Source organism: Mixophyes fleayi, chromosome 5 (genome assembly GCF_038048845.1).
Source record: "Mixophyes fleayi isolate aMixFle1 chromosome 5, aMixFle1.hap1, whole genome shotgun sequence".
NCBI classification, from domain to species: domain Eukaryota; kingdom Metazoa; phylum Chordata; class Amphibia; order Anura; family Limnodynastidae; genus Mixophyes; species Mixophyes fleayi.
In genome coordinates this window covers 247,611,472-247,625,156 of record NC_134406.1, presented here as the reverse complement: position 1 = coordinate 247,625,156, position 13,685 = coordinate 247,611,472, and the positions used below count along the sequence as shown (strand labels likewise).

General features: G+C 38.4%; 1 protein-coding gene across 1 annotated transcript; it reads left to right on the top strand.

The window, feature by feature from the left end:
- The first annotated feature begins 550 nt into the window (after window positions 1-550).
- Window positions 551-12,312, top strand: GDF6 (growth differentiation factor 6). Its single transcript, XM_075211402.1, has 2 exons — window positions 551-923; window positions 10,745-12,312. The coding sequence occupies exons 1-2, from the start codon at window positions 611-613 to the stop codon at window positions 11,617-11,619; spliced, it is 1,188 nt and encodes a 395-aa protein (XP_075067503.1). The 5' UTR covers window positions 551-610; the 3' UTR covers window positions 11,620-12,312.
- Window positions 12,313-13,685: the final 1,373 nt, after the last annotated feature.

Sequence of the window (13,685 nt, the reverse complement as noted above, 5' to 3'; positions counted from 1 at the left end):
CATCTACTTAATGAACATTTGCAGTAATTACGTAATTATGTAAATGCAAATACTTTTTTTTTTTTTCTAACAGAAACAAAATTCTATAGTCACCCCTCACCCCCATTACTTTCACTACTGCTAGTTACTCCAGATCTTTTATTTTGAAATCAGACTCCAATTGTCATCCTAAGAACCCATTTGCATGAAGTTAATCAGATGTCACTACAGAAATGATGGGATACCCAGCAGCAGCCTGGGCACTTCACACGCTGATCTTTCAGTATTTCAGCGTTATATAGGAACACAATTAATTTGTAATTGGAGATAATGGTTTGATATCTCCCAGACCAGTCACTTTAAATCGCTTACAACGATAAGATGGCAGTCTGACCATATTTTCATTGTGGAACGTCTTTCTTGACCACCTTGATCTGGGTAGCGCCCGTTTCTCACCCGCTGACCTCCCCAGCAGTGCTGCCCAGACACAACCATAGGGCGTGCACTAGGGGGCGTGCCCGCGTCTGGCTTTAGGGCTCCTCGCCCTCCCTACACCAGAGCCCGATGAGAATCGCTAGAGAAGGACCGTGCTTACAAACCTCTCCTGGAGCCCTCTGACCAGTCTCCTGCAATGGATGCACACAGGAGCCCTCTCCCTGCAGCTCTCCTTCTCTGCTTCTTTCTTTGGGATATACCCTGTTTCCAGCAGGCATCCATCCCCACAAACCAGCAGGCGAGGGCACTGAGAAGACAACGCAGAGAGGGCAAACTGCCCCCAACAGACAGCCTTGAGCAGCCCCGGGCAGTGCCAGTGGTGCCCCACGATTACATGCTGTCCATTTACAAAACTTTCTCCACAGCTGAAAAACTTGGGATCAATGCCAGTTTCTTTCAGTCTTCCAAGTCTGCCAACACAATCACAGGCTTTGTGGACAGATACCGGGGTAAGCCACAAACCAGCAGATCTATGCTCTGCATATCAAGCAATTGCATTATGGAGCTTTCTGTAGCTGTGTCACCATACTGAGAAGTGATAACATATGTTCAGAGAACGTGTCTGTTTTTGAGGGTATACTTATATTACCAGTGTATACACAGAATATAGTTCAGTAAGCCGGTGAACAGTGTGTTAGACATATGCCTCTTGTTTATATATAATAGAGATTGGTAACCTGCGGCTCTCCAGCTGCAGTGGAGCTATAAGTCCCAGCCAACCCCTGGCTTATATAGACTACAGACAAGTCAACCTGTGGCTCTCCAGCTTTAATGGAACTACAAATACCACCGTGCATCTAGTTTAGAAATGCTATAAATAATCAACCTGCGACTCTTCAGCTGTAATGTAACTACAATAATCAGCCTTCCCAGCTGGAATTTGTAGTTCCACAACAACTGGGCAGTCTAAGGTTACCAACCTCTGATATACACTTTATTTTTATGGAAAATTCTTATAATTACAGCTAGTTCTTGCTCTACAGGCGGCCTGGAGATTACAAGTTGTGTTACTATTAAAAAAAACATTGCAAAGATTCCAGCCACTGTGTTAGGATCCAGATAAGAAGTAACAATGAGTTTGTAGCGGAGGGGAAGGTTGTTTGTTTTGTGTTTCGGTCTTATCCTATTTATCCGAATGAAGGTTTATTTTTATCTGGTCCAGCTTTAAAACAAATACAGAGTTCAAATTGAATATGGGTAAACATTTGCTAACCTAACTGTATCTTATCAGTGAGTTGCTTTAATCAAGATTACCTGGTATAAGACCAGTCATCAGAACCAGCATTGACCTGACTCTTGTAAATCAATATATAAAGTCCATTTATCCGGTGGTCTTGGATAAAATAACATCTACACTTGAAATATTGTACCCCGAAAAGCAATTTAACCCCGAGTAAGTGAGATTTCCCCAGCGTGCATCCAGCCTTGAGAAACCGACCCTTGTATGGCTAAGTGATGCCTACAGTTATATTGGTAACGATTTATGTGTGGGTCATATACCACAATTGCTTTATCTGTCCCCCAGGCTATTTCTTCATATAATTCTAGTGCTTCTTTACCCCTTATGTGACTTAACTCCCCAAAGTGCTTGAGTAGTGTAGGCAGGGGCTTATGTAGTATCAAAAATTAATTCTAAAAGCGATTACATTTTATTATACACTAATCCCAGTCATAAAATATGATACTGTACATTGCATTATATTTAGTTTCTACTTTGTGTAAGTCATTACAGGCAGACTAATTAACAGAGCTCTAATAAGGGTTGTAAATTCTTTCACTGTCCCCTCTCCACAAAATGCCCCCCCCCCCCGGCCCCCCTCACCCCGCCATGGGAGCTGCCCCCGTGCAACCTGACTGTTGAAGGTGTAGCAAGCTGAGCTATGTCAGTGGGGTTCATTAGCTGTTGAAAGCTCTGGAGAGCAAATTAACTAACTATATTTTATGTTGATTTTAGGACAAAACTCCTCTTTGAAAAGCCACATGGTTTCTTTGTAGTTATGTGAGCTGGTTATTTAGTCTCAGTTTCCATAAAAAAAAACTCAGTTAAGACTTGTTTGCCCAAAGGGCTTGCTTTGTGATCTGCTAGAAGACAGCCATTATCTTTCAGGGGTAAAAAAAAAATGCTGAGAGACTACAATAATGTGCTTGATTCGTGCGGAAATCAAAGGACTTCTGAATTGAACATCTTTTTACAAGCTTGTGTGTGTGTGTTGTGTTTGAGCTGGTGGGGGTGACTGTTATTTCACCAATAATCATCACTATGGACATCTGGTATCATTACAGAATAAGGTTTAGAACGTTCTATAAATGAGATCGTCATTCTGTTGAGGGTGAAATATCTCCTTGCATCGCAAGGTCTGAGACAGTCCTCTAGACTTACACGTCCCCTAAGCCAAAGACTCCTTGATTTTGATTTGATGTGTCACAGGCTGTGACCTGTCCCGGACCTTCTGAGTTTTGCTTAGCATCAAGCCACTGATTGGACTATTTGACTCATGATCTAATTGAGTGTACATGTCATAACATATCAAATATTGTCTAGTCTTCCATAATGAAAGGGGGGACCAGCCTATGGCATATCCCCAAGAACTTCAAGAGGACTTCCGCTCCTGTGAAGTCCTGGCTGCTGACTGCTTACCTCCCAGCTAATTGGGGAGGCCGCGGTGCCTCCTCTGTGGATGGGGAGCTTCTCAGAAAGGTTGCTGTCAATCCGTTTGTAGACAGATTAGCCTCCGAAAAAACGACTCAATTAGATACGTTTCGTTTTTCAGGATGAGATAAAAGCCTGACTGCCTGAAAGGACATTCTTTTCTGTGTGGATGAAAATGGGTCACTTGAATGTGAAAGTTATCTAATTGAACAGAAACATTATCTCTTGGAGTGTAACATAATTTTTTAGGTGGCTTTTAAAAGATCATTAATGTTGACCATTATTGCATTTTTATTGTAGGCAGCACCAAACATTAGCTAGTCCATGTTTTTGTGGCTGGTCATTGCTACGAAAAGGAAATTAGACAACCTGTAGGCCATCAGGCACGCTGCGACTAGTAGTTCTCCAGCAGCATGGAAGCCATAGCCTAAAACAAACGGTTGAGTTGGTCAATTGATGCGTTTTCCTAGCTATTGGCATGCAATAAGGAAGTAATGGGGGGTGATATTTATCCGTATCCTTTGATACCAAACCAAACCCCCAGATTCTGAGATATTTTCATCCACACCCAAATCTAGCTCACATTCAGTATAGCTGAAGTGGGAGATTTTTTTTTTACTCAGTCCTGTTTGTTCGTGTTTGTTTCGTTTACATGTTTTTAAGGTTAGCTTTAATGAGCTCGTTTTAGGGAAGATTTACAGAGAATAATGCCGTGTTGTTGTTTCTAAGTGATTATAACCAAAATAGTTTAAAAAGGAGGTGGAAAGATATTTGTACACTGGATTCTTGTTATGGTCGCAAGATCAGACAGGACTTAGCTTATTGTAAGAAAATTACTGTTGGCACATAAAGTGACTCATTAAAACGCAGATGGTGCTTGCTGGCTCCAAGACCCCCAGCAATGGAACTTCAGAGCAAAATAGGACAATTAGGGGCTGCTAGGAAAAAGGCGTGCAGGGAAGAGGGGAGCAAACTCCCCCTGTGACAGCCTAACCTAAATCTTCCTTTATAAAAAGGGGTTCACCCTTAGAATATAATGTATTCAGTAGATGTCATACATTAAATACATATCTTTGTACTCAGATATATTCTGATTATAAGAAAATAAGCAATAGATATATCAAACAAAATCATAATCTCATGATATGGTCATATAAAACGGTGTTGCTAATAAATGTATGGAATTAGAGTTTTGGTCTCATAAAACAGTCATAAATTTTGGAACAAATTGAGAAGATTTATGCAAATATTTGCACAATTGTGATACATTTAAGAACTAGAATACAAATGAATGAATCACCTTTGAAGTTATTTCGGTCTACTATGCAGATTAAGATTGTAATGTGCAAAATTTTCAGAAAATGTGTCGAATTTATTGATGTTTGTTGCGCAGTTACAGCATTGCAGGCACGAATATGTACATATGGGACCTCATTTAGAGTCGGACGCAAAGTCTGTTTTAGGCGCAAGTGTCCAAGATGCAGGTAGATTTGGTGCTTTCTGCACATGCATGATAGTGTTTTTTTTGTTGGATGCGCCTAAAACGGACTTTGCGTCCGATTCTAAATGAGGTCCATGCTGTAATATAAATCCAGCGCATCTTTATAATAATATCTGCTCTGCAGGACGGGGAGCAAGGGGGTGGGAGGAGGGGTAGAGAGGGGGACAACCTCTGTGTTTTGCATGCGATAGTTTTGTCCGAGAATTGTGGTTGGTAAGGGTAAAATGAAATATAAGCAAAGAAGTATTTTAATGGGCAAGAAGGGAATTCTCTACTGTTAATTATTCGGTGACCTTGTATTCGATTTGTTTGAGCCTTTTATAAAAACACTAATGCAGAACAGACGGCTAAAGTCAGGAAACAAACAAGCATGAGGTTTCCATTGCTTTTATTCTGTAGCTGCACGTTGTGACAAACGATCCATGGTATTTTCCAACTCATTTTTATATATATATATATATATATATATATATATATACATATATATACTTTATTCTGCAGTGTCTAAACATTGTACCAATCCATCTTGTACACTTTCCATCATTGTTCATTGTGTTCTGTTTTACAATGACATATCTCTGTTTAAAAAAAAATCTACCCACGTTTACTAACAGATTTAAAATAAACCCGAGGTAAATTATGGTCATTTAAAATATTATAATTCGCCCAAAAGTTGGAGGATGCAATGGATGAGCTATCTGATTTTATTAGCATATTGAATGTAACAATGATCAATATTTGAGATAGGGCTGCGACTGACATTTGTTTGTGAAGTTGTGCCCCGCATCTAATTGCCCTGGGCGGTCTATCAGATTCCTTACACTTTCTATATACAGTTGGAAGTGTTGGGGATACTGGTGGGCACATGCTATAAAGAGATCAGAATGGATCATCTTCCCCCTAAAGTCACAAAACTGGCTGCCCGTGGTTGCAGCAGAGTTTCTGTGCAGCAATAAATCCTTCTTCTTACAACCTGGTTTATTTATGCATCGCCTGCCAAAATGTATCACTCCTGCAGCGTAAGACGTTTGCTTCATTAGTCAGTCATTACCTCCAGATTTATGCGACTGGCTAACAAGGAAATAGAGGTTCCCAAATATAACCGTGTGTTTACAGCAGAGGTAGGTGACCTGCGGCTCTGCAGCTGTTGTGGAACTACAAGTCCCAGCACGGCCCTCTGGGACTTGTAGTTCCACAGCCGCTGGAGTTGAGCACGCCTGTTTTACAGGGTACTGGAGTCTATAGGACATTTCTGTCTGCTGCATATTTTTAATAGAGGTCAGGATTCCTGAAGAGAGTGACCTTACTTGCTCTGAACTGTTGAGGGAAATGGCGATAATATTAAGTTACAGGCCGTTAGTGAGGTAATTCACTTGTCTATTGAATTATGATAGGATATACTGTAGTAAAATGACTGACACTGTCTTCATGTCATGATTATTTTGCTTATGTCTTGGAACTAATTTAAAGCATAATAAATAAAAATACAAATGCAAAATATTTTCATTCCCCTTAAAACGGTTTTGTCATTTTCTTGTATATGTTAGTTTTCTGTAATTTGTAGTCCATATTTGAGAAGTCCATAGGATCCATGATATAGATGCAGAGATAAATGTAATTGTTGATTTAGCATTTTGCCCAGAACGAAATGTTAGTGGATAATGTTCCAGAGATCTTGTGAAACGACCTCTGTATATTTTCTTAGTCTAGTGGTGGAATTATGTGAATGGTTCACGAGCTTTGTTAACACAAGTATTTCTGTTATATTTCTTTACATGTGGTTTGAAACGGCTTCCTCTGCTGGCAAATTATTCCTGAAAGTGCGGTTTTGGAATAATTTGAGTTAAGATTTGAACACTGATGAGTTGGCTCAGAGCCCAGTACCTGATCTGCTAAGGAACTAAAAAAAAAGACTCAAGTAGACTTCATCGCTTAGTCAGCTTCCATAGGACACATGTGGATGAAAACTTGTGATCACATGATTTTAAAAATCCACATTTTCCCGAGCAATTATACAAAACCCCAGAGACGGTAAATCCACGCTGTCACCACTACGACTGGGGAATCCTTGTAGCTGAGGAAAATAGACTTACAGTTAAACACTGCTTAATTGCATGTTAAATATTTGTTTTTACTCTCTTTTAATTTCATATGCAATAATGCTTTGCATTAACTTAGCACTGTTCATAATATATACATTGTATTTGTGTTGAGGTAGCTATAACAGTATTTTAGCTGTTTTTCTAGTTATGTTTTTTTTTCTGCTTTTTAGAAATCTATATCTCTTTTGCTATCCATCTAATATCGTTTGATTTGTTATCATAAATCGTCAGAGATTTGTAATAATATCTATTCTTCATATTCCCTCTTATAATAATTTGGGTAATTATTGTTTATTAAAATAGCATTAAAATACATCACATTTCACTATAGAAGCAAGGTTAGCATTTTCCATATATCATAGATTTTAGAGTAGTCTTTTACATTAAAATGGATTGATCAGTATACTGCCCCTAGAACTTACTGGTACATTTGCAGTCAATACATGTGTTTCATTACCAAATTCAGTTAACGAGGGATTGTCAAAAACATCTCCACAATTTAAAAAAATAAACAGGAAAAAAATAGTTGTTTGTGATCCAAAAAAATAATAATATTTCAATTGCTTTGGTTCCAATGATCAAACTGTTTGCGGAACATTCGATAATGATTTATCTAGGGAGCACTAAGATGACTACATTGTGCATGAAAGATATTCTACCGAAAGTTATACCAATAACAAACAAACATGAACTATTCATTTAACACTGTTCATAATAAATACATTATATTTGTAGCTATGTCAGTATTTTAATTTTGTCATCATTAAATGCTATATAATAAGATGATTTGCGACAGTGTATATAAACGTGAAGAGTAAAATGAATACAGATAACAATTATTTTCACATATAGTTAATTCACAACGCAATTATTGTTCGGTCTGTCATACATATTGAAAGTTTATGCTATAAAACTCTAGTTTAATAGCGAAATTCGTCTACATAATTTAGCATTTCATCTTCACGTGTTTTAATGCAATCAAGAAGATAATATGTGCCTGGTCTGATCGCTCTCTCCAAATTACTCTGATCTTAAAATATTACTTTGGAAACTGTCCGGAATGTGAGACCAAATAAACTGCTCATTATTTAATGAGTTATGAGGAAAGGTTATAGGTTGTCCTGAAATATTTGTCATTGAATAGAGAGACACAATGCACTTCCAACAGGTGCAATTGTGGAGATTGCCAAACACCATGGAGGAGGATTGACATTATCTTACATTTTTTCTCATGATATGATACTGCTGTAAAGTGGAAGGAAAGTCTCCCATTACTGGACGTTCAAATCATATGCATGAATTATGGCATTGTTAACACTAAAAAGGCTTCAGTGAGTCGGTGCAGTTCAGAGTGGCAGGGCACTGCTCGCCATTCATAAGGCTCTGCTTCTAATGAATACATCCACGTTGCATAACACTCTCATACCCAGGCCAGCAAAATCCTGCGGAACTTGGCACCTACATAACTGTAAACTGGCAATTTAGCTGTCATTTATGGTGCCCTGAGGAGACAAAGGGGAAATATTGTAGCGTTTAATATTTATTTACCAGATGAGAGGCGATGCTTGCTAACTCCTAGCCATTAAGCTACAGCTCTCCAGCCGTAGTGGAACTATAAGTCGCAGCTTCATTTGCCAGCTGTGGACAGACACAGGTTGTCTATCTGTGCCATAATATAGAGTATAACTGTATTATCATCATCATCATCATCAGTTATTTATATAGCGCCACTAATTCCGCAGCGCTGTACAAAGAACTCATTCACATCAGGTATTATATATTATATAGGTATTATACCTATAGGTATTATACCTATATAATATCTCCTACTACTTTAATTTATTCTGTAGAATGCCCTAAATTGTACTTGAAATCACTGATTTATTTAATCGTTTTGCTGTTTTTTGTTTGAAAGCGTATTTTACATGCGTGTGGATAGATTGGCTAAATATTGTACATCTGGATTTAGTTACACAAAATTAGGCTTGTCTTAAAATGACTAAACAAACGTGATTTCCTACCCATATCCCACCACTTTGAACGCGATGATCTTGGTAACAGCAGAGATATTTGAATGAATGAATTTACAGCACAAGGGGAGATGTGCTCAGAACTGTTTTCCAAGCACAAAACAGACGCATGCACTAAAAGTATTATTGTATAAAATAATGTCGTTTTATAAGGATAGTGTTTGGATTTACCAGGATTTTTTTTCCTTCACCCACGAGAGTCTTTAATACATGTCGATTTTATGTGGTATAATATATTTATATAAAATTTAAAGTCAAGTGTGTTTGTTTATTGGAGTTTCCTGTGGCAAAACTAGGTCAAAGCTATAAAAACTTAGTTTTTTTTTTAATGATTTCCCAGGAAAGTTTAAGGGTTGACCTGGATGCTCTTTAGACTAATATTGTATACATGCAAATTTAACGAGACTTAAGGGATGAAACACAGCACCATATTTAAAGAACAAACCTAGCACATAAAATATACTAGAAAGGATGTTTCTTTATAATTTGAAGTATTAGATTTGTTTTTGTTTTTTTTTGTTTTTTTTTGTGGATATTCCTTCACGTGGTTTCTGGTACCGGTGCAGAACTGGCCACAAAGGATTTGTAATCACATTCCATGTATGCAATCCTTTTCCTAAATTCAGAGGAGCAAATATAGATTCAAACACAGTTCATTTGATTCCCAGAGATTGCATTTGACGAAATTTTGACTGGTATTTTGGTAAATATGTAAGTAGTGGTAAAGAACACACAACAAATAGCAAGATGAAAATAACAATAGAAAATAATGAGAAAACAATAATAATAATATTAAATAAAATAATAATGATTATTATTATTACTACAATACTGCTAATATTACTACTACTACTACTACTACTAATACTCATCATAATAATATTATCAATAAATATTAACACTTTAATGCGCCCCACATGAATCGACTACGCACATACATTGACGTAAAACAGAACTGTTATATTTGTTCCATATATCAACTTCACTCTGTCCACTCACAGGGTGCTGTAAAAGACACGTCTCTAGCCCTTTTGTGTGCTAAAATCATTTACATTTAGCAGTGACATTTGCAGACAAGGGCATACAAGCTTTGTTTAACCTCCTGTTTGCCGGAGGGCACTGCTGTTATAAGAATGGTTAAACTGCAAGTTTTACTCAGTACATTAATTAATCTTAGTTGACGTCCTGTAGACCGACCAACATTCTTTCGTGATGAATTGTGCACTAAGTATTTACTGTATCTTCTATTGTCTCCCATGTGGTTTAAGATATATGTCTTCTAGTAGTATCCCATTGGTGAACTCTCCCACTGCCAAAAAGCAATGGTTATAGGCTGCAGTCAGTTTTTCTTTGTATATATTTGGTTGTAAACAATTGACTAGAATAAGCCCCCTTTGGGAATTGTGTGTGTGTGTGTGTCTGTGTGTGTGTGTGTGTGTGTCTGTGTGTGCTTTCCGTGCTTTTATCAGGATGGAGCTGCTCTCTGTGCAGATTGGTGTGAAAAGAAGAATCCGTTTTATGTGCCCTAAATATTTCATAGCACAAAGGGAATGTGGTCTCAGATATTTACTGTGCTGAGTGTCAACAAGGGCGAAAATGCAGCTTAAAGTGATTGCATTTGCTGAAAGCATTCTTATTTCTCTCCTTTTGTGATACCAGACCAATATCTGTGTTTACTAGAAAGAATAAAGTAATCTGTGGCTCTTCAGCAGTACTGGGACTTGTAGTTCCACAACATCTTGAGATACCCAGGATTCCTAAGCCTGCTGTAAATGATTAAAGCATTTTATTTACTCAAATCCACATGACTTTGTAATATAAGCGTGGGGCTTTGATACAGTATAGAGGCTGAGCCGTGTTCCCTTTCAAAATGATAAGATGAAGGGATTTGAGTACCTGGCAGTGATTCTACATCTTAGCCAGGTAGACAGAGGAAGCTCTAGACTCTTAAGTGCAATTGACAGCAATTTTTTCTTTTATCTTGCAGACGATCTCTCCTACTCTCCTGCTAGAAGACAGAGGTATTTGTTTGATGTATCGACTCTGTCAGAGAAAGAAGAGCTGGTGGGAGCTGAATTAAGGATCTTTCGGAAAGATCCCATGGAGCTGGCGAAAGCCCCTTCGGGGTTGTACCACCTGCAGGTATCATCATGCACATCCCAAACCCCATTGGATTCCAGGACACTGGATCTGCGGGACACTCTCTTGCCAGGCTGGGAAGTGTTTGATGTATGGAAAAACCTCCACAGCCTGAGCAAAGCCAGAAAACAGCTCTGTTTGGAGTTAAGGGCGACCTCAACCAACTCTGGGTTGGAGGTGAACCTCAGAGGTCTTGGCTTGGCCAGAAAGCCTAGATCCCATCAGGAAAAGGCTCTCTTAGTGGTATTCACAAAGTCCAAAAGGAAAAATCTCTACAATGAGCTGAAAGAACAGGTTCATTCGGCCAAAAGTCTGGAAAAAGACACCAAGTTTCAATTTAAAAACAAGAGAAAGAGAAGGACAACTTTTAATAGCCGTCATGGTAAACGACATGGAAGGAAATCGCGACTAAGGTGCAGCAAAAAACCGCTTCATGTGAACTTTAAGGAGTTGGGATGGGATGATTGGATTATAGCCCCCTTAGAATACGAGGCCTATCACTGTGAGGGTGTGTGTGATTTCCCTCTGAGGTCTCACCTAGAACCAACCAATCATGCTATTATCCAGACCTTAATGAACTCTATGGACCCAGGATCTACACCTCCCAGCTGTTGTGTACCTACAAAATTGACTCCTATCAGTATTTTGTACATAGATGCGGGTAATAACGTGGTCTACAAACAGTATGAAGATATGGTGGTAGAGTCTTGCGGCTGCAGGTAGCAGTTGGTTCAGATGTTCTCAGTGTCATAGATACTATATGATGGAGCAATGAGAGGACTCACGGACAAGAGAGAGCTGGCCAAGGACGGAGTTGTGTAAAACTTCCACCAGTGAGGGGGGAGAGTGGTGTCTGGTGCGCCCCTCACCCCAGCAGGATAGACCACTCGCTGCAAAATAGGCAATGATCAGTGATTGCATTGTGTGGACTGTGCTGTTCACAGACACTTTACAGGCAAAGCTATTTAATTCCTCCAACGGGGTGAGCAATACAAAATACTTTCAGCTTAATTTAGGTCATATTTTTTTTTTTTTTAGAAATTCACTGAAAGAAATGCGTTATTATCTGATCCTTCAAACTGAATGGGGCTTACTGGCAGCATCACACTTTAGGGAAGGAGAGATCTTGGCGAATGCAAAGACTATCATTCTTCTCATTGCAGAGGTCCAGGGATGTGGTGCAGAAAGGGAGTCTAATAGTGGCACTTTGTTAAACCCCCCTTCTGCAAATCTGATGCAACCAGCGCCATCCAGATCCAATAGAGAGAGTCACGTCTGGATAGAAAAGGATTATGTTGCTGTCTTTTCTGTTGGTTTTTGGAGTGTACACAAGATGCAGTGACAGGCACCTGTTCAAACTGAGTCCAATTAAGATTACAGGAAAGCAGTAGTTTGTCCTTTTCATGGGATGGCATGCGGAGAGTAATGGAAGCAGTTAACAAGCAGAGAGGCCCCAATAAAGGGTTTTTTACCATTTTTTATTTTTATTTCAACAACCTTTCGTATCAATTAGGGCTACCTGATGATCTGCATTGCTTCAAAGGGCGATGTACTCTGCTGTGTACAATAATGATGAGGGTGAGATATGTTAAATTAGGTATCCTAAGGAGAATTTCAGATTGAGAAAGAATCAGGGGCCTGATTCATTAAGGATCTTAACTTGAGAAACTTCTTATTTAAGACTCCTGGACAAAACCATGTTACAATACAAGGGGTGCAAATTAGTATTCTGTTTTGCACATAAGTTAAATACTGACTGTTTTTTCATGTAGCACACAAATATCAACTTTAAATTTCAGTGTACAAATAAGCTATCAAGTATTTGTGTGCTACATGAAAAAACAGTCAGTATTTAACTTATGTGCAAAACAGAATACTAATTTGCACCCCTTGCATTGTAACATGGTTTTGTCCGGGAGTCTTAAATAAGAAGTTTCTCAAGTTAAGATCCTTAATGAATCAGGCCCCAGAAGAGTAAACATAAAATAAAGAAAGAAACAGAGGACATATTTGAAATTAAAGTATAGTAAACAACACGGTGCATAGTTGAATTATAAATAGTTGTAATGTATATCATAGCTGCTACAGTGTAGGCGTGCAGTATGCAGCTGAAGTAATTGCAATGAAGTCATGTGCCATGTGCATTTCATATGTGTTAGATTTTACATAAGGAATCTTCAAACTATAGGGTCTTCCAACATTGTTGCTGTTATCCTGTGATGCAATTATGTGCATGCACTCTACACATTTTCAATTATTTTGTCTGGGTCTATGTTTAAATATAAGTGGTCAGTTTGGGTATGCAGTGTCTATAGGTCCTTTTTACCACTTAAAATAAATCTTTGGAACTATATTCTCATTTGCAAAATAGACATAATATATCTATTTCACAAATGTATTATTTACTATCCTATCCTTAATAATTTGCCAGATACTCTCTCTAGCACCGTGTATCTAGCCCAAACCTCTTTTGCAGATCCCTCCAACTTAGGTTGTCTGGCCATACTAAATCATCTAGGTCATTTTTGCCCCCACCTCTCTGTCATCTTGCCAACATCATTGGGTTTAAAGAGTAGCTGAAACATTCTTTGCTCTTCTCTATTTAAATCCAATGATACCAAATATGGAGGAAGCAGCAGAAGAGGTAAGGGCTAGATACGATGTATTAGAGAGTGTATCTAGCAACAATTAAATATATGAAAGGGGCTAAATTTGCACTTTTGACCCCTATAAAAAAAATGTCCACAAAATCACATCACCTCAGAATCAAATTGAATCAAAAATATAAA

Excerpts from the sequence above, each read along its gene's own strand:
- GDF6 (XM_075211402.1), top strand. The coding sequence starts at position 611 with ATGGATGCACACAGGAGCCCTCTCCCTGCAGCTCTCCTTCTCTGCTTC. Across the intron at positions 924-10,744 it reads CTTTGTGGACAGATACCGGG|ACGATCTCTCCTACTCTCCT; the intron begins GTAAGCCACAAA and ends TTTATCTTGCAG.